The following is an 18,481-nucleotide window of genomic DNA, read 5'->3' as shown; positions in this document are numbered from 1 at the left end:
TACCTGGGATGGGAGAATTCCATGCAGGGTGCTCCTGGGCCCTTATTTGACCGGTGGTTATTGAGCGCCTCCCACAGGCCAGGGCCACAAGGTCTCCATGGCATTTGTCGTGGGGAGGCCCAGTTAATGTAGGAAGAGGCTGGGGGATTGGTAGGCTGCGGGGAGCTAAGGAAGGTTCCAGAGCAGCGCAGAGTGATGTAACCACGCGTCCTTGTCTGAGCAGTTGCTCAAAGCAACAATTATAGAGTGCCTGCTGTGTGGAAGCACTGGAGACTGCAGTTAACGAGCCAGACCCGGCCCTGTCTCCCAGAGCTGGGCCACTGAATAAAGCAAATAAAGGGACAAAAAGACGATCGCGTGTGATGGAGTTCATGTAGGCAGGGATGACGAGGGTGTTCTGCATCTTTCTGGGTGACAAGCTAGGAAAGTTTTTCCAGCAGGGGCATTTGGCACTGGGCCTTGAAGGGTGAAGAGGAATTCTCTGGCTCAAGTTGCTTGCCCACAGCTGGAGGGCAGGAGACCTTCCCCACAGGTCCCCATCAGACAAGTCTGCTTCAGTTTCCCTGGGGCGCCAAGGACGGGTTGGTCTGGGTAGACGCTGCTTCCTGGAGGAGGGTGCAGCTGGGTGACTATGGACGCACACTGACCCCTTGTGGGCCTTAGTTTCCCTGACTGAGAATTGGGAACCGTTGCCGGGATGAGGGAGGGATCCAGGGGTGAGTGTGGGTACCGGTCTTGATGCAAAATCCCTCCCTGCTGCTAACGTCGGCTTCCTCATCTGTAGAGTGGGCACAGAGCCAGGAGGAGCAGTGGTTCGATTCCACACCCCACCCCAACCCCCGCCTGCTGTGGCCATCTGAGCCTCAATTTCCCGCCCTGCGTGGTGGGACCCACGCCTCCCTAGTGGGCTGCCTGGCACTGGGGGACCGGGAGGGGGGAGGGCGGGCGCAGGTGGGCGGGCTCGGGCAGGGAGGGAGGTGCGGCCCGGCGGGGGCGGGGAGGGAGCGGCGGGGGCGGCCGAGATCCCGCTTCCCGTGGTGCGACCCGCGGCTCCGCCCCGCGGCGCCCGCCGGCAACTTTGGGATGGAGTTTGTGCGGGCACTGTGGCTCGGCCTGGCGCTAGCGCTGGGGCCGGGGCCCGCCGGGGGCCACCTGCACCCGTGCGGCGTCCTGGCGCGCTTGGGGGGCTTGGTGCGCCTGGGCGCCCTCCTGCCCTGCGCGCCCGCCGCCCGCGCCCGCGCCCGCGCCCGCGCCGCCCTGGCCCGGGCCGCCCTGGCGCCGCGGCTGCCGCACAACCTGAGCCTGGAGCTGGCGGCCGCCGCGTCCCCCTCCCGCGACCCCGCCTCGCTGGCCCGCGGCCTATGCCAGGCGCTGGCGGCACCGAGCGTGGCGGCCGTGCTAGCCTTCCCCGAGGCGCGGCCCGAGCTGCTGCAGTTGCACTTCCTGGCGGCGGCCACCGAGACCCCCGTGCTCAGCGTGCTGCGGCGGGAGGCCCGCGCTCCGCTCGGCTCCCCGGTACGCGCGGACGCCGGGGTCAGGACGTGCGGGGACCCGGGGTCGGGGCGGGAGAGACCCTGGGACGCTCTTGGAGCGCGGGGCCCGGGGGTCCGGATAGCTGAGTCCTTGGGACGCGCGGGCCTCAGAGTCTGGACCCTAAATGCAAGAGTCCGGATGCGGGGAGACTCGGAGTCCGGATGACAGAGGCCCAGGGACGGCCCTCGGGTTAGCGGAACCTGGACCCCTGAACCCCGGATGTCCCCGGAGATCAAGGACCCGGAATGGGAGGCGGGAGCCCAGGGGCGCAGGGACCTAGAGCCACGGAACCCCGCGGCTCGGGAACCCCGCGGGATACCTCTGGACCCCAGATGGCGGATCCCACAGGACGCTTCCCTGGGCTTTGGCGGTGGAGTCCCACTAGGAGCGCGGCCCCCTTCACCGGTCAGGTCACAGGGTGCCTCCGGATTCCCACCAAGCAGGGCCGCGGCGCTGGGATGGGGAAGCGGGTCTCCCTCTCTCCAGGGGCTGCAGTTTCAGGGGCTGCGGCTGGGGACTTTCCTCCCGCCAGGATCGTACCAGAGGCCCTCGAGGCCGAGGCTACCCACACCCCACAGCCTCCTTGATGGCCTTCTCAGGTCCCCAGGGCCACCCTGTCTCTCCTAAACCCTCCATCCTCCTCCACCCTGTCCTCGTCCTTGGAGTTTATTCTCTTTTCTTAATTACACCCCCAGGCTGGAATTTGGGTCCGAATAAGTAGAGAATGGGACAAGGAGGAGAAAAGGGTGACTGGCAGAGCTCTGGGGACCCTGTTGTGCCCCAAGGAAAGAACCCCCTCCCAGGGCCAGCAGGGAGGGGCCCAACGCTGGGACATGGGGTCTGGAAGGGGGCCTGCCTCTCTCCAAACCCACCTTGAAGCCCCCTCAGGCCTTCCTTCTCCTGAGGGCGGGGAGACCCTGACCCTAGAGGAGGCCTGGGTCTCATTAACCCCCTCTGTCTTTGATCCCCTCCCGGTGGGAGAGATGCAGGACCCAAATCCATGCCTGTGGCGCCCTCTGCAGCCGGATCCAGGAACTGCACCCTCTGCAGTTGGACCTGTCAGGCTTTGGCTTGGGGGTACTACTGGCTTGCCCCGCCGCCCCGCGGGAGAGCAGCAGCCCCCAGCCTTTCCCCCTGCACTCAGCACCCTGTCCCCACCCGGACAACACCCTGCCTACATTAGGTGTCTGGCAAAGCTCTCTCGTCCCTCCCATGCTCAAAGCAAATTCAGGAGAACTTTCTGGGTCCCTGAGCACGGAGGGGGGAGCCCTCAGTCCCTAGCTTGCCTCGTAAGTCTGAATAGAGGTGGGGTAGTGGAGCTGGGTTTTGAAGGATGTGTAGGAGTTGGCTGTCCCAGATGGGAAAAGGTATTCCAGCTGGGGAATGCAAAAAGCCTCAGGCCAGGGCCGGGCTTTGTGCTGATGGCGATGGGGAGCCACAGAAGGGGTTAGAGCAGGTGTGGGGCTGGGAAGAAGCAAGCACGAGGTCCAGTTATCAAGGTGTCATGCGTTTATTGAACATGTACAGATGGAGTGGGAAGAGTGTGGTGGGACACTGAGTTTGCCAGCCCTAACTGTGACCACCCCTCTGCCAGAACCCCTTCCACCTGCAGCTCGACTGGGCCAGCCCCCTGGAGACTCTGCTGGACGTGCTGGTGTCAGTGCTGCAGGCGCACAGCTGGGAGGACGTTGGCCTGGTGCTCTGACGCGTGCGGGACCCTGGCGGCCTTGTGGCCCTGTGGACAAGCTGGGCGGGCCGGGCTCCGAAGCTCGTGCTGGACCTGAGCAGGCCGGACCCGAGCGATGCAGGGCTGCGGACCCGCCTGGCCCCACTGGGGGAGGCCGCGGGGGGAATGGCCCCAGTCCCCGTGGCCGTACTCCTGGGTTGCAACGAGGCCGGCGCCCGGCGGGTGCTGCAGGCCGCACCCCCCGGGCCCCGCTGGCTGCTGGGCACGCCGCTGCCCGCCAAGGCACTTCCCACCGAAGGCCTGCCGCCTGGGCTGCTGGCGTTGGGCGAGGTCGCTCGGCCCCCGCTGGAAGCCGCCATCCGCGACGCGGTGGAACTAGTGGCCCGCGCGCTGGGCAGTGCGGCCAGCGTGCAGCCGGAGCGTGCCCTCCTCCCCGCCACGATCAACTGCAATGACCTGCCGCTGCCCGGGCCCGAGTCCTCCGGCCGCCTCTTGGCACGGTGAGCGGGGACCCTGCTGCAGGAAGCCGTGTGTGTGGCTTTGTGAGAAGCGGGAAGGGAGGTCCCACCTGAGCCTCTCAACTGGGCTTTGGGCTGGGCCGTCGCCCCAGCCCCCAGGGCGTGGGTACCCCGGCTGGGAAGGGGATCTGGAGTAGGGGATACAGCAGCATACCCCGTGGCCCGGTGTGTCTGAGGCGTAGCGATAGGTCTCACCTCGGCGGAGGGATTCCTCCGCCACCCTGATGCCGCCCACTCCCACCAGGTTCCTGGCCAACACGTCCTTCCGGAGCCACACGGGGCCGGTGTGGGTGACCGGCTCCTCGCAGGTGCACATCTCCCGGCGCTTCCGCGTGTGGAGCCTCCGCTGGGACCCGCGGGGCGCCCCGGCCTGGGCCACGGTGGGCAGGTGGCAGGACGGGCGGCTGGAGTCAGAGGCAGGGGGCGTGGCCGGTTGGCCCCCACCCCCGCCGGAAGCCCGGGCGCGGCCCAAGCTGCGCGTGGTGACGCTGGTGGAGCACCCGTTCGTGTTCGCCCGCGAGCCGGACGAGGACAGTCTGTGCCCGGCGGGGCAGCTGTGCCTAGCCCCCGGCAGCAACGACTCGGCAGCCCTGGACGCGCACTTCGCCGCGCTGGCCGACGGCTCGGCGCCCCACGTACTGCGCAGGTGCTGCTACGGCTACTGCATCGACCTGCTGGAGCGCCTGGCGGAGGACGCGCCCTTCGACTTCGAGCTTACATTGTGGGCGACGGCCGCTGGACCGGCCTGGTGGGCGACCTGCTGGCCGGCCGGGCGCACATGGCTGTCACCAGCTTCAGCATCAACTCAGCCGAGCGGGTGGTGGACTTCACCAGCCCCTTCTTCTCCACCAGTCTGGGCATCATGGTGCGCGCGCGGGACACGGCGTCGCCCATCGGCGCCTTCACGTGGCCGCTGCACTGGTCCATGTGGCTGGGCGTCTTCACCGCGCTGCACCTGACTGCACTCTTCCTCACCCTCTACGAGTGGCGCAGCCCCTTCGGCCTCACGCCCCGCGGCCGCAACCGGGGCACCGCGTTCTCCTACTCCTCTGCCCTCAACCTCTGCTACGCCATCCTCTTTGGACGCACAGTGTCCAGTAAGACGCCCAAGTGCCCCACGGGCCGCCTCCTCATGAGCCTATGGGCCATCTTCTGCCTGCTCGTGCTGTCCAGCTACACGGCCAACCTGGCCGCCGTCATGGTCGGGGACAAGACGTTTGAGGAGCTCTCGGGGATCCACGACCCTAAGGTGCGTGGGCATGGGGTTTCAGGGGTCAGAGCCTGGAGGTCACCCCCGCCCCTAGTCCCCACCCAGTAGAGGGCGGCCATCTGCTCCCACAAACTCATGTTGAACCCAGCTGGGACAAAACAGGCGAGGCTGCTGGTGAGAATCAAGACAGAGAAACAAAGTAGATGGTGTGTGAATTGGTGATAAAGTTCCAGGGAGGAAAATTAGACAGAGTGGGGACACAGGGAGCACTGGGGAGGGATGATTTCTCAAATGGGGGTCAAGAATTCCTCTGGGAGAGGTGATAGGTGAGGGACTTTTATGTAGGTATCAGGGAGGAATATGGTAAGCAGAGGAAGGCAGCCTGTGCAAAGGCCCTGGGACAGGATTGTGCTTGGCAGGTTGGAGGAACAGCAAGGAGGCCTGTGTGTGTCTGGAGCGGAGTGAGTGAAGGGGAGAGGGGGGAGGCGAGAGCAGGGAGGGGGATGGGGCAGGTCATGCAGGGCCTGCACATGTGGGAGGACCTGGGCCTCCACAGAAGCTCCATTTAGACAGAACTTTCACCAGGAGTCCTGGAGGGCTGTGGGCAGAGCAGAGCATGCCCCAGCCTACGTATTTTTCTCTTTTAATGAAAAAATTGTAATATTCTGGAGTAGGGAGCAAGGCCCACGATGAATGAACCCAATGCTCGGCTCCAAAGTCAACTCCTGACCAGTTTCGTCCATGCACCAGCCATAGCCGCTGGGTTACCATGAGGGAAATCCCAGGCCTCCTATCATTTCGTCATGAGTATTCTGGGAACTTAAACATCAGGCAGGCCATTTTTCTCAGTTGTCTTTTTTTTTTTTTTTTCACGGTTTGTTTGAATCTGGATCCAAAATGTACAGACCCCGAGGAAGGTAGAAACCTCCTTGTTACCAGCCCAAACTTGGGTCCACTCACCTGCAGTCAGTAAAGCCAATCTACTGACACAGGGTCCTGGTGAAGGAAAGCACAGTGTTTATTGCAGATAAAGCAAGGAGTCTGCGCAGCTAGTGCTTAAGACCTGAACCCCTGGATGGCTTTCAGGGAAAGGTTTATTTTTGTTTGTTTGTTTTTTTAATTTTTATTTAAGTATTGGGGAAAGGTTTTTAAAGAGAGGGTGAGGGAGGGGGGTTGGGGTGTGTGTGTGATTAGCTCCTGGATGTTCTGATGGGTTGGTGGTGAAGTAATTGGGAGTCAACATCATCAACCTTCTGGCTCCAATCAGTCTGGGGTCTACATGCTTGTGGGCAGCATGCAGTTAACTTCTTCCACCTGGTGGGGGTTTCAGTGTCTGCAAAAGAGCTCAAAGGATCTGGCTCATTTTTTTTTTTTTCCCATGCTGCATGGCATGCAGGATCTCAGTTCCCCAACCAGGGATTGAAACCATGCCCCCTGCAGTGGAAGCACTGAGCCTTACCCACTAGACCGCCAGGGAAGTTCACTGGCTCAGAATATTATCTACAGCCCTTGAGAAGGAATGAAAATTCCTTGACTTTAATGGCTAAACTATTATTATTGTCTTGTTTGACTGTTTTCGTTTCTGCATTTTCTCACTTCTCTGATTAAATTTATTCTTTGGAACTCAGGGAAGGCCTAGGAGACTAAAGTTTTTCTACAGACAAGAGGCAGGCAGAGGACCAGGTGGGGGTCTGTCCCGGGAAGGCCCCGTGGGGCCATCTGGACACTCCATCTTTTTGTTCACTAGCGATTTGTTTGTTGAAGTTTTTTTTTCTCCTGCAGCATCTCCCAGTGTTTGGATCTAGCTGCTCTCGTCCCCCGCTTCTCCCCCACCCCAGTGTCCTCTGTTAAACCAGTAATGAGACCTAGATGCTTGCTGTCCCGTGGGCCAGCCACTCTCCACATGTGGCTACTTTTTTAAAATAATTTTTTTTTTTTTTCTTTTTGGCTGTATTGCGTCTTTGTTTCTGCGTGCAGGCTTCTCGTTGCGGTGGCTTCTCTTGTTGCGGAACATAGGCTCTAGGCGCGCGGGCTCAGTAGTTGTGGTGCACGGGCTTAGTTGCTCCCCGGCATGTGGGATAGAACCCGTGTCCCCTGCATTGGCAGGTGGATTCTTAACCAGTGCACCACCAGGGAAGTCCCGTGGCTACTATTTAAATTGATTTAATTGAAAGCACTCAACAGCCACTTGAGAACAGCACAGGTGTAAAGCATTTCCTTCCCCAGAAAGTTCTAGATGGCCCTGCTTGCCTCAGATCTGGCTTCTCGGAAGTGCTGTAGCCCCCGACAAGGAGGCCCTGGTCAGGTGGCCTCAGCAGCCACTCATGCTTTGCTTTAGGGAGGTTGCACAAACAGTGGGCGGGCCGGAGAGCCCGGGGCTGAGGGGGCAGCGCTGGTGCAGGAGGAATGGGGGATGGGGGCCTTGGGTGGGGGCTGTGGAGGGGCAAGCACCGGGCAGGTCCAGGGTGTCTGGAGGGCAGCGCCCACAGGATCTGCAGGTGGACGGGACGTGGAGATGAGAGATGCAGAGGCGGGCAGAGGAGGGAGAGCGACTGCGGTGGGAAGGTGTGGGGTGGCTCGAGAGTGGGTCTTGGACGCGGTGAGCTTGGGGTTCCCGGGGGACCCTAAGGAGAGACGCAGCGGGTGCGGCGGAGGCGGAAGTGTGGAGTTAAGGGCCTGGAGATGGACATGAGGGTTTTAGAACATTTTCAACTGGGCGGTCCTGCCCCCAGGGGACACTGGGCCATGTCCTGGCACATCTGTGGTTGTCAGACTAGGGCAGGGGGCTCCTGGCATCTAGGAGTTGGGGCCAGGGATGCTGTTCCACACCCCACGGAGCCCAGGACGGCCCCCCAGAGATGACGTGGCCCACGTGAGCTGGTTGAGAGCCCTGGGCCCGGGTGCTCCGGGCTGGCGGACGGAACTGGGGTGGGGGAGAGCCAGGCTGGGATCAAGGGCCCCCCACAGGCGCTGACTGGGCGCTGGCCCGCAGCTGCACCACCTGTCCCAGGGCTTCCGCTTCGGAACCGTGTGGGAAAGCAGCGCGGAGGCCTACATCAAGAAGAGCTTCCTGGAGCTGTACGCACACGTGCGGCGCCGCAGTGCGCCCACCACGCCCCACGGCGTCGCCATGCTGACGTGAGGGGGGCGCGCGGGGCGGGGATGCTCACCCCGTCCCCGTCCCCCTCCCGGGCAGAAGCGACCCCCCCCCCCCCCAAGCTCAACGCCTTCATCATGGACAAGTCGCTACTGGACTACGAGGTGTCCATCGACGCGGACTGCAGACTGCTGACCGTGGGCAAGACTTTCGCCATCGAGGGTGAGCGGCCCCCGGGACCAGTGACCTGCGGGCTCCAGGCGGGCACAGCTCCTGTGGGTCTGCGTCCAGCCCGGTCCCAACCCAACGCCCGGCCTCCCCCAGGCTATGGCATTGGACTCCCCCGGAATTCGCCGCTCACCTCCAACCTGTCCGAGTTCATCAGCCGCTACAAGTCCTCCGGCTTCATCGACCTCCTGCAAGGCAAGTGGTACAAGATGGTGCCTTGTGGCAAGCGGGTCTTCGCTGTTACAGAGGTAGGGCAGGCCCGGGACGCAGGGAGGGGTAGGCGTGGGGGGCTCTGAGCCTGTGTGTCCTTCACCAAGGTGACCAACCCCTGCTCGTTCCCAAGACTGTGTGTTTGCCTGCTTTTCTGCACCCTGTTCATCCTCCAAAACCCCAGTTCCAGTGGCCTTTCTTCTATGACACCTCACCTCTGAAAATGGAGCCCTAGCCTTCTAATCCGGCTCCACAGCCCCAGGCCCTTCTCTCTGGCCCCACCTCTGCCCCCACCCCCGTCCAAGGCCAGGGCTCCCCAAGGGTCTGCCGTGACCAGGAGGGCTTTTGTGCCTGCGTCCTGCCCGCAGACCCTCCAGATGGGCATCTACCACTTCTCGGGACTCTTCGTGCTGCTCTGCCTGGGCCTGGGCAGTGCTCTGCTCAGCTCGCTGGGGGAGCACGTCTTCTACCGCCTGGCGCTGCCGCGCATCCGAAGGGGCAACAAGCTGCAGTACTGGCTGCACACGGGCCAGGTGAGGAGCGGGGGCTGCGGGGTGGAGGGAGTGGGGAGGGCGTGCAGGACGGCCTGCTGCTGACCCGACCCCGACGTGACTTCTGTCTTGGCTCCTAGAGAATCCATCGCGCCCTCAACAAGGAGCCGCCCAACGGGCAGCAGGAGCCGGAGCCGAGGTAAGGGGCCCTGGGGGCCGCTCTCCACCCCAGCAACTCCCACTCCCGCTCTCCAGCCCCGACAGGCTGGATGGACCCTGGGGTCACCAGTCCCAAAGGGCAGAGTGGGACTGTGGGTAGGACGCGGCTGCCCAGCCCCATCCGTCCCCAGGGGTCTCGAGGAGCCTCAGCAGGACACTCTGGCCGCCCCCGCCGGCCCGGGGGGCTGGACACGGGTGCGCCGGGCCTCGGTGAGGGAGTGTCACACGCACTTCCTGCTGGAGCCGGCCGTGGCCGCCGCCGCTGCCACCACTCCCGTTAAGGATGCCCCAGACGCGGACGCGGCTGGGCCGCCCGGGGGCCCCGTCTGGCTCTGCTCCAACGGCCGCCCGCCTGCCGAGCTGTTCTCGGGCGCCCCACGCCCCGGGGAGCTAGAACAGCTGGAGCAGCGCATCGCAGGCACACGCGAGAAGCTCCGCCAGGCGCTGGTGCGGCGCGGGCAGCTCCTCGCCCAGCTGGGGGACGGTGCCCGCCACGGGCCGCGCAGCCAGCTCCAGGCCTCCGAGGAAGCACCCGTGGCCGCCCAGTGATGCGGGACCAGGCCCTCCTCCACCTGCAGCAGGGGCTCCGAGGGGCCTCGCCCAGCCTCCCCACACACACAAACGCTGGCTGGACGCTGTCAACAGTTTATTCTATATACAAACACCATTTTGTACACTGCAATTAAATAGAGTGGAATGAGCCCTCTGCTCCATTCCTCACGGTGTAACTGGGTTGGGCCACCGGCTGTCTCTTCACCCCGAGCAGGGCAGGACCCTGGCGCCCCCCGTGGCCGCGTCCGGGGCCCCAGCCTGGGCGTGTGGGGTGGCGGTGGAAAGGCACTGCACACGAGGGAGCACCAGCTGAGCCGGCCCCACTCGTTTCACCTTGCTCAGAGGCTTGCCCGTTTTGCCCCGGGACAGCTCACTCTGGACCTTTCACCAACCCCTTGCAGAACCTTCCATGGAGCCCCCATCCCTTCTCCCACCCTGGCTCATCAGCCAGCAGAGTGGGCCCACCATAGACAGGGACAGGCTGCAGGCAGACCCCATGCCCTGGGGGAGAGAAGCCCGCCTCCAAGCAAACCTGATGGACTCCAATACCGCCTAAGGCAGGCTGAGCAGTCCCAGAGCCATTGGGGACAGCCTCCCTGACCCAGGAGGGCTCCAGCCAGGTCACACCCAGCTGGCCTGGATGGCCAGGGACAGAGGCGGTGAGCTGCCCAGGGCTCAGGAGCCGACCTCTGAGGGCGCATCCACTGGAGCCATGGACGCAAGGCTGGGCCCACTCACCCCAGTGGTCTGCGGGGCTGTGTCAGACCCTGGGGGGTCACTTGTGGGGGCACTGTCCTGGGGGGCCCGAGGGAGCGCCCCACTGGGGCTCAGGGGGCTGGCCGGCCGCCGGTCCAAGAGAGAGGCGCTCAGGCCAGATAAGAAGGAGGCGTCTGTGATGATGGCAGCCGTCTCTGCCATCCAGCCCAGGTCACCACTGGCTGCTGCAGCTACCGAGGCCGCCGCGGCCACCAGGGAGCTGGGTGCCTCAGCCATGGGCCCAGGGCCTCCGCCACCACCCTGCAAGCCAGGGCCCAGGGCAGGGGGCTGGCTGGTAGAGTCGGGCGTGGCAGCCGGGGTGCCTCCGTTGTTGTTCAGGTCGTCTGGCAGGGCCGTGGGGCTGCCAGGGCCCAGAGGGGGCGTCTGCAGCAGCATCTCCTGGACGCGGATCTGCTGCAGGATGGCGGGCAGCTCGTAGTGGTGGAAGAAGTAGATCATGGAATGCTGGGGGGCAGGCACTGGGTCAGGCGAGGCCCAAGCCAGAACGCAGCCTCCGCAGAACCCCCGACAGGCTGGATGGACCCCGGGGTCACCAGTCCCAAGGGCAGCCCACCTCACCTGGATGAAGAGCCAGGAAGTGACGAGGGCCAGGCTGCTGTACTGCCCGTTGAAGCGGTAGTGGTAGGCGTAGAAGGCGAAGTGGTACAGGTAGAAGAACCTGCGAGGGGGACAGTGAGGCGCTGCCCACCCGGCTGCCCCCACCCTGGACCACACGGACCCCGGTGCCCACCGAAGCCAGTGCCGCTTGCTGGTGTTGGTGTGGCAGCAGATGGCGTCATACTGGTCGGCCAGCCACACGATGAGGATGATGTAGAAGGCCGTGGTGGTGTCGTTGAAGAACTCAGACATGATGGCCTCCATGCCTGTGGGGAGATGGGAGAATGCTGGTTGGGGGGGGACGGGCAGGTGACGGCCAGGGCAGGGGGCAGGGCGTGGGGCACAGGGTCCTCACCCACGAGGGCCAGGATGACGGTCAGCAGGGGCGCTGCGGGGAACGCGATGGCCATGTTCATCTCCAGCATCTGCAGCAGGTCCACTGCGGGCAGAGGGTGGCGGGCGGGCAGACCGGGTGAGGCGCCCGGTGCGGGGTGGGTGGGCGGGGGAGGTGGCCAGCGGGGAAACTCACCAATGAAGACGAAGATCTGGTGGTGGGAGTAGCGCAGCAGCATGGACACGCTCAAGGTCTGCAAGCAGTGCAGCGTGAGGCCTGGGTCCGCCGCCCCGCCCCCCCCCCCACTCCGGCCCCCCCGCCCCACCCCACCCCGTCCCGCCCCGCCCGCGGCACTCACGAAGATGACCATGATGACGAAGGCGGCCAGGTAGGATGTGCGGGCCATCCACATGCTCACGAAGCGGTAGTGCTCCCCGGACACCACGTTCCGCAGGAAGCCTGCGCGGCAGGCAGTGAGCCTGCGCCCCAGACCACCCCGGCCCCGCCCCGGCCCCGCCCACCCGGCTGGGCCCCGCACCCTTGTTCTCCTCGTTTTCCGCCAGGCCTTTCACACTGGACATGAGGATGTCGTCGTAGCCCAGGAACTCAGCCAGCAGCAGGCGGCTGAAGCGGTCCCCGAAGCACTGGTCCCGCGTGGGGTCTGTGGGCAGGACCGTGACAGGGGTGTGCACCTGGCCAGGCCCCCACCAGCCCCAGTCCTGATGGAGGCCCGGGGAAGGCCAGATCTCCATTTGTGGGAGTGGAGGAGCCCCCGCCCACCCCCGACCCGAGCAGTGATGTGCGTGACAGCCCCAGAGGAACAGTCAAGGGATGAAGCCTGGGAAGCTTCCCTCAGCTGGAGAGCACGGGCGGGCCCCTCAGGCCCCGGAAGCGAGTGCTTCTGGGTCACCCCTCCCCCAGAACCTCACCCTGCAGGTGACACTCACCCAGGGTGACCACCATGACTGGGATGCTAAGCCGCTGCCGCGTGGCCTGCGACAACCGCAAGAAGCCGTACTCCAGCGAGTACTCCACGATGTACTCGTCCTGCGGCCACGCTGTGGGTGGGACAGGCCTGGTCAGCCCGCGGAGCCTCTCTCCCCTGGGAGGGGCGGGGTGACCGCAGCCCACCAGGGGCACTGGCCTTTAGCTCCAGTGAGCAGTGAGTACCTTTTGTGGGCGTCTCAGGGAAGGGGAACTCCTGGCTGTCGTTTAGGGCCTCGGGGCCACCTGGTGGCTTGAACACCTTGGGCTCGATGTCCAGCTCAAACTGCAGAGAGGGAGGCAGGAGTCAGCAGGCCCATGGTGCCGAAGGGCCGGGCCTGGAGGCCTCTCCCTCATCGACTGACCGGAAGCAGATGCGCCCCTGTCCCATCAAAACCCTGACCCCCGACACTGAGCCCCCTGAGAGCCTGTCTCCGGGTGAGGGTGTGGGAGGGATGCGGCCCCCCGCTGAGGTCTGCGCCAGTACCCTACCCACACCGATCCCTGGCCCACAAGTTCCTGGCCTCTGGCTGCCCAAGCACAGCCCTCCCTGCGGGCTGTGGGCCCGTGTCCACCGGCATGCCTCTGCTGACGGGGCGCTGCATCACCAGGATGCCCAGAGCCTTCTTCCCGGCTGTATCTGCCCTTGGCACCCCCAGAACTGGGCCAGTCCCTTTCACCTGACAGCTGGGAAGCAGCCGAGGCCACGGGAGCAGGAGCAGTGGCAGACAGGGAGGCCTGGGGCCCTGAAGATCAGGAGTGCTTCCAGCCAGCTCACCTTGACGGAGCTGTTCCCAAACACCTCCAGGGCCAGCTCCTCCTCGTCGTCCTCACCCCCCAGCTCCAGGCCTCCCGGCCCCGCGGCCAGCCCGGGGAAGCTGCCGCCGCCACCGCAGAACTGCAGCAGGACGGGCGCGCGGCTCGAGTTGTGCTGCACCTCCACGCGCAGGACGCCCTCTCTCGGCCACTCGTCCCGCACGTGCTCCAGGCAGTTGATGGGCGAGCGCGAGAAGACGATGTGGATGTAGGCCAGGACGAAGAGCACGAACAGGGCCTGGGGGCGGGGGGCGGTCAGCACGGGCCCAAGCGGAGCACGCGGTGCCATCACCCAGCTGCCCCAGGAGAAAACTCCCGACCTCACTGGCTAAAACGGCCTCCCTCTGCGCCTCTCCCGGGCCAGCCTGAGCCGCTGAACACAGCCGACCCGCTTGGCCATGCCAACGGCCCCGTGGCAGGGCTCGCTCTGTCCCCTGAGGTACGGTTTCCCCAGAGTAAGACAGGATAGCCCTAACTGTTCACTGGGGGGATCCTGACACAGGGCCACATCTTGGGACGTCTGTGGTGATCGTGACTGGGGGGCTCCCGGCATCGAGCAGGCAGGGCCGGGGAGGCTGCTCCACACCCCACAGCGCCTAGGATGGCCCCCTACAGAGAACGTCCCAGCCCCGATGTCCACAGTGCTGAGGAGAGGCCCTGCTTGACGTCACCCCAACCCCCTGCTCCAGGAGCCCCGTCTGACCGCTGTGTTTCTCATGGGGTCCCGGTTGGCCAAGTGTCACCCTTCGGCCTGGACGCCGTGTCAAGGGCATCGCTCCCGGGGTGAGTTCCCTGTGTGGTACAAATGATCGTGGGGGACCAGAGTACGAAGGCGCTCCTTGTCCTGTCAACAATGATGCTCAGGGGTGTGGTGAACTGCCCGTGGCCACGCGGTCACCGGCAGGGCCGCCAGCACCTCGTCATCTCCATGCCCTGCCATGAGCACCACAGGGTGGTGCCAGCGCTGGCTGTGGAACTCCCGGCTTCCTCTCTGGAGCCTGCCCTGCAGACTGGGCACGGGCTGGGTCAGCAGAGCACCCGCTCCTGTCCTGACGGGGCGGTAATCAGAGCACTGCTGATTTAAGCAGAGACAGACTACACATCCCAAGCCCCTGGGGTTCAGGTCACGGCAAACAGATGCTGAGCTGAGAACAGAGCTGGGACCCTGCCTGGGGAGGAGGGGCTGGGGAGGCAGTGGGGAAGGTCAGCTGAGGCCCCCACGTCTGCAGAGCCTCCCACAGGCCAGCCTGCGCCAGGGCCCTGAGACGTGGCCACAGGCCAAGCGTCACTCGGAACCCCCAGCACCTCTCCCTAACATTGTGTCTGGGGACCTGGGAGCTGGCGACGGGAGTCCTGACAGTGTGGGACCCACAGCACAGCAGGGCAAGGTCAGAGAGCTGACCCACAGCGCCAGTCGTGCTCTCTGGGCCCAGATGTCCAGCAGAGCCGTGTCTGGGACACTGTCTGCTCTGGGCCATAAGGACGACGCTGTACAACGTGACAAGATACCACAAAAAGTGCTGACACGCAGGATGGCCCGATGCCAGGGGCTGCCCGAGCACTTCCCCCGGAGACACACGTGCCTGCCATCACCCCCAGTTTGCAGATGAGGAAACCAAGGCACAGAGGCCACGCGGCCAGGAGGGGTGGAGCCAGGAGTTCAACCTGGAACACACACCAGGCAGGGCCAGCTGGGCCCTGAGAGCAGGGGCACTTGAACGGACGGGGGGGCTGGTGGCACCATGACCTCGCTGAGTGGCCCCCAGGACCCCACTGTCACCCTGGCGCCCCCTCCAGCACCCCTCACTGGTGTCTGCCCCATCACTGTCCTTATCTGGGTCCGGAAACCCCAGGTGGGGTCCATCACCCTTGACTGAGTGTGTGGGTCCCCAGAGGTGGGCCAAGACGCTCTCACCCCCTTGACAAGGCTTGCCCCAGATCTGGACTTGTTTCCCCACCATGGAACTAGCTGGCTGCCCAGGCTTCCCTCCCCCTACAACCTATCATCAGACACACAGGGCAGCCCTACCCACGCGGGGAAAGCAGGGTGCACTCAGCAGCCCCGCCCACCTCGCTCTCAGGATTTCAGGAGTCTTGTCCAGGGCCTTTCCTGCCCTCTGCCTGCCAGCTGGCCTGGCCACCTCACAGGCCCTGGGTGCTCCAGCCCCCCAACCTCTGGCACCCTGTGACCCCCATGCTCCAACTCACCAGCCACACGGCTGCGCCGTCCCGCCAGCTCCAGGGCCTCTGCATGCGCCGCTTCTGCTACCCACCTCCTTCCTCGCAGCCTGAGGCTGCCTGATGTGACACAGACCCTGCCCTGCTGGCTGCAGTCTCTCCCCCTTCCTCCTGGTCACCCCACTCATCGCTGGGCCCAGAGACTGGCATGAGGCGGCAAAGAGGATGGCAAGGGCGGCTCCCGCCAGCAGTGAGCAGAAAGGAACAGGTGCCACAGGAAGAGGCTGGGGAGCAGGGCTGGGAGGGGAACTTGATCTCTGTAGCAAGAGCCCAGAAGCTGGGCGGCTGAGAGGCAAAGGAGCAGAGCTTTCTGGAGCTTGAGGCGGCCTCAGAGATCAGCCAGCCGAGCCCTCCCGTTGCACACGAGGGAAACCAAAGGCGCCAGGGGTCAGGCAGGCTCTCGGGGAATGAAGGGCCTCCTGGTCGCAGCCCCAAGGAGAGAGGAGGTGCAGGGGGCTGAGGGCAGCCCGCTCACCCGGCCCCACGCACCAGGGACGCGGCCTGGATGTGCAGCCCATCTGCTTGGCCAGCCCAACCCCTGGCCTGCTCCTCGGGCAGGAATTGGCGAGACAAAGCCAAGGCCTCAGGCCGGGCTCTCAGGGAAAGCTCAGCTCCACGGGGGGCCCCACCTCACACAGGGCACCCCCTCGAGTGACACGGGCTCCTTCTGAGCGTGTGGGGAGGAAGAGTGCTTTGTTCCCCAAGCCAATCACGGCCTCACATGGCCTTCTGCCTACGCCCCCAAGCCGCCCCTGGGTTCCAGGATTGGGGTAAAGGAAGGCCGACTCAGGAATCCTCCGGAGTCCCACCCCCACGCCCCCGCAGGGGACGCCTGCCGCTCCGGGACCGGGGGTTTCAGGCTGGGACCCGCACCAGGTCTGCGGGACGGCTCGCACCCCTGCCACCCAACGCCAAAGAGCTGCCGGCTCCCGACCAAGCTGGAGCTCCAGCCCCCTTCCGGCAGACGAGGAATCCGAGCTTCCTCGGACATCAGCACCCCTGGCCCCGGCCCCCGCCCCGGGGGCCACTCCTGGAGGGGACACGAAACAAAACAGCCATTTCTCCACTTCCTCAGACCCTCCAGGCAGCCGGGCTCGGCACCCAGCGAGCTCCCTCTCTGAGTGAGACCCCTCCTTGGAGGGATCTGTGCCGGCCCTCCCGTCACCGCTGAACAGCCGAGAGCTCTGCCACCCGAGCGAGGACAAGGGGCGGGTCCACGAGAGGCCCCTCACAGAGCCACCTGCAGCACCACTGGCTGGACTTTGCCACTAAGCCCCACGGCGTGACCTCAGCTAGGTCACCTTCCCCCCAGAGGTTCAGAGCGGGGAGAATCCGAGTGGAGGCAAGCAGAAGGGCCCGAGGAGAAGAGCCCCAAGAAAAAGGGGGAGAGGGAAGAGGTGCAGGTGGGCGGTCCGGGGGTGTGTTCTGGGAGGGGGCAGTGGCGGTGAGGCCCGGAATCCCTCGAGTCTGGGGTTCGGGGCCAGGCCAGGCTCGGAGAGTGGGGAGGCGGTCATCCCGGACTGAGGATCCCAGGCGGCAGGGCCGGGGGTCACGGGGCTGGGCTCCGGCCTCCGTAGGTGGGGGACGCTGGGAAGGGCGAGGCGAGGGGTGGGGTGCGGCCTGGAGGGGGCTGGGAGTGAGTTTCTGGAGTCGGGATCAGAGGCCACTAACCGGGGAGACTCTGGCCTTCCCGGGTGGGAGTTTCTGGGTAGGGGGGCGGGGGCGGCAGGCCTAAGGAAAGGGTCCCAACGGGTCGGGCCGGTGCCTACGCCACCGGGTGGGAGGGGCGCGCTGCCACGGGCAGGGTCAGAAGTCGCAGACCTGGGGGAAAGGGTCCGGCCGCCAGGGTCAAGGTTCGGGGCCCCGGTCACCTTGAGCAACACGAAGAACTCGAAGAGACGACGGAAGGCGGGCGGGAAGAGGCGCGAGTAGGTGACAGCCATCTTGAAGAAAAGGGCATGGAAGAGCCGGTCGCGCACGTTGATGAGAGGATTGGGGTTGAGGTTGGGGGTGCGAGGCCCACGCGGGGGGGGTGGGCCGCCGCCGCCGCCGTTGGGCCCGGGCCCCGGGGCCCCGGGCGCCGCGAGCTCCGACATGCCCACCGTCGCGCCTTAACGGCCCGCAGGTCCCCGAGGACGCCTCCCCGCCGCCATCGGCCGTCCTCGCCACCGCCTCGCTCCTCACGGCCGCCCGGGCGCCGCCGCCATCTTCCGCCTCCGCGCCCCAGCTGACGCCAGCGAGTAACCGCGCCGGCAAGAGCGGCCTCCCTGCGGCCGCGGGGAACGCTGGGATGCGGTCGGGCGGCCCATGGCGGCCCCGCCCTGTGGCCTGGCTCCCGGGTAGGGAACGGCGAGGGGCGGGGCTGCGTCTGGTCCGGGTGTTTTGCCTATCGCCCCCACAAGCCTCCGCGGCTGCAAGGCGGGCGGTAAAATTAGTCAATCTCTGAGGAATTTACAGGTGTTAAAGTAAACTGACAGGAAATACGACTGCTGGAGATGCTTTTTACTTGGCGCTCTGGAAGACTATGCCGAAGATAAGATTACATTAGAATGTTCTAGCTGAAAAGTGATTTAATTTCCGGCCTTTAAATAATCTCGCGAGAAAAGGAGAGAAGTTTATGTTGTGTGGGAACCTCCGTTCCCCGCGCAGGCAAGCAGATACTGAGTGTTCTTAGAGGCTACAGTTGTATTCCTGTTCTCCATCAAGAGGTAAAGAGCGATAAAACTTCCTTCTTTCTCTGCCCTTGGGGCCGGCTGGGGCATTTTCATAAGCTTATGCCTGGCTACACGAAAAACAGATTAAACAAGGTGGTTTTCTTTGTTCTTCCACCTCCCAGCTGCGATTCCCCGACCTTTCCGGCAGGTGGAAAATAATTTTTCCACGGAGCGGGGGTAGGATTGTTCAGGCGGTAATGCGAGCGAAGGGGGGTGGCAGATGAAGCTTCGCTCGCTGGCCCGCTGCTCACCTCTTTATGTGCGGCCCGGTTCCTA

General features: G+C 64.7%; 2 protein-coding genes across 2 annotated transcripts; one reads left to right on the top strand and one right to left on the bottom strand.

Annotated features, from left to right (window-relative positions):
• The first annotated feature begins 1,083 nt into the window (after positions 1-1,083).
• Positions 1,084-9,742, top strand: GRIN3B (glutamate ionotropic receptor NMDA type subunit 3B). Its single transcript, XM_065873878.1, is given in 10 exon segments — positions 1,084-1,515; positions 3,128-3,720; positions 3,983-4,449; positions 4,452-4,987; positions 7,941-8,088; positions 8,154-8,267; positions 8,370-8,521; positions 8,852-9,016; positions 9,115-9,173; positions 9,325-9,742. Coding segments are annotated over 10 exon segments (3,084 nt in total).
• A 678-nt stretch (positions 9,743-10,420) lies between these two features.
• Positions 10,421-17,587, bottom strand: TMEM259 (transmembrane protein 259). The gene is made up of 11 exons (XM_065874381.1): positions 17,363-17,587; positions 13,216-13,491; positions 12,624-12,723; positions 12,401-12,511; positions 11,992-12,114; positions 11,812-11,912; positions 11,649-11,706; positions 11,475-11,558; positions 11,253-11,385; positions 11,081-11,180; positions 10,421-10,966 (listed from the first exon to the last, which is right to left on the bottom strand). The coding sequence occupies exons 1-11, from the start codon at positions 17,585-17,587 to the stop codon at positions 10,421-10,423; spliced, it is 1,857 nt and encodes a 618-aa protein (XP_065730453.1).
• Between the last annotated feature and the right edge of the window lie 894 nt (positions 17,588-18,481).

The sequence above is a fragment of the Phocoena phocoena genome, chromosome 3, assembly GCF_963924675.1.
Source record: "Phocoena phocoena chromosome 3, mPhoPho1.1, whole genome shotgun sequence".
NCBI classification, from domain to species: Eukaryota; Metazoa; Chordata; class Mammalia; order Artiodactyla; family Phocoenidae; genus Phocoena; species Phocoena phocoena.
The sequence above is the reverse complement of the archived record's forward strand: the minus strand, read 5'-3'. Positions and strand labels throughout refer to the sequence as shown.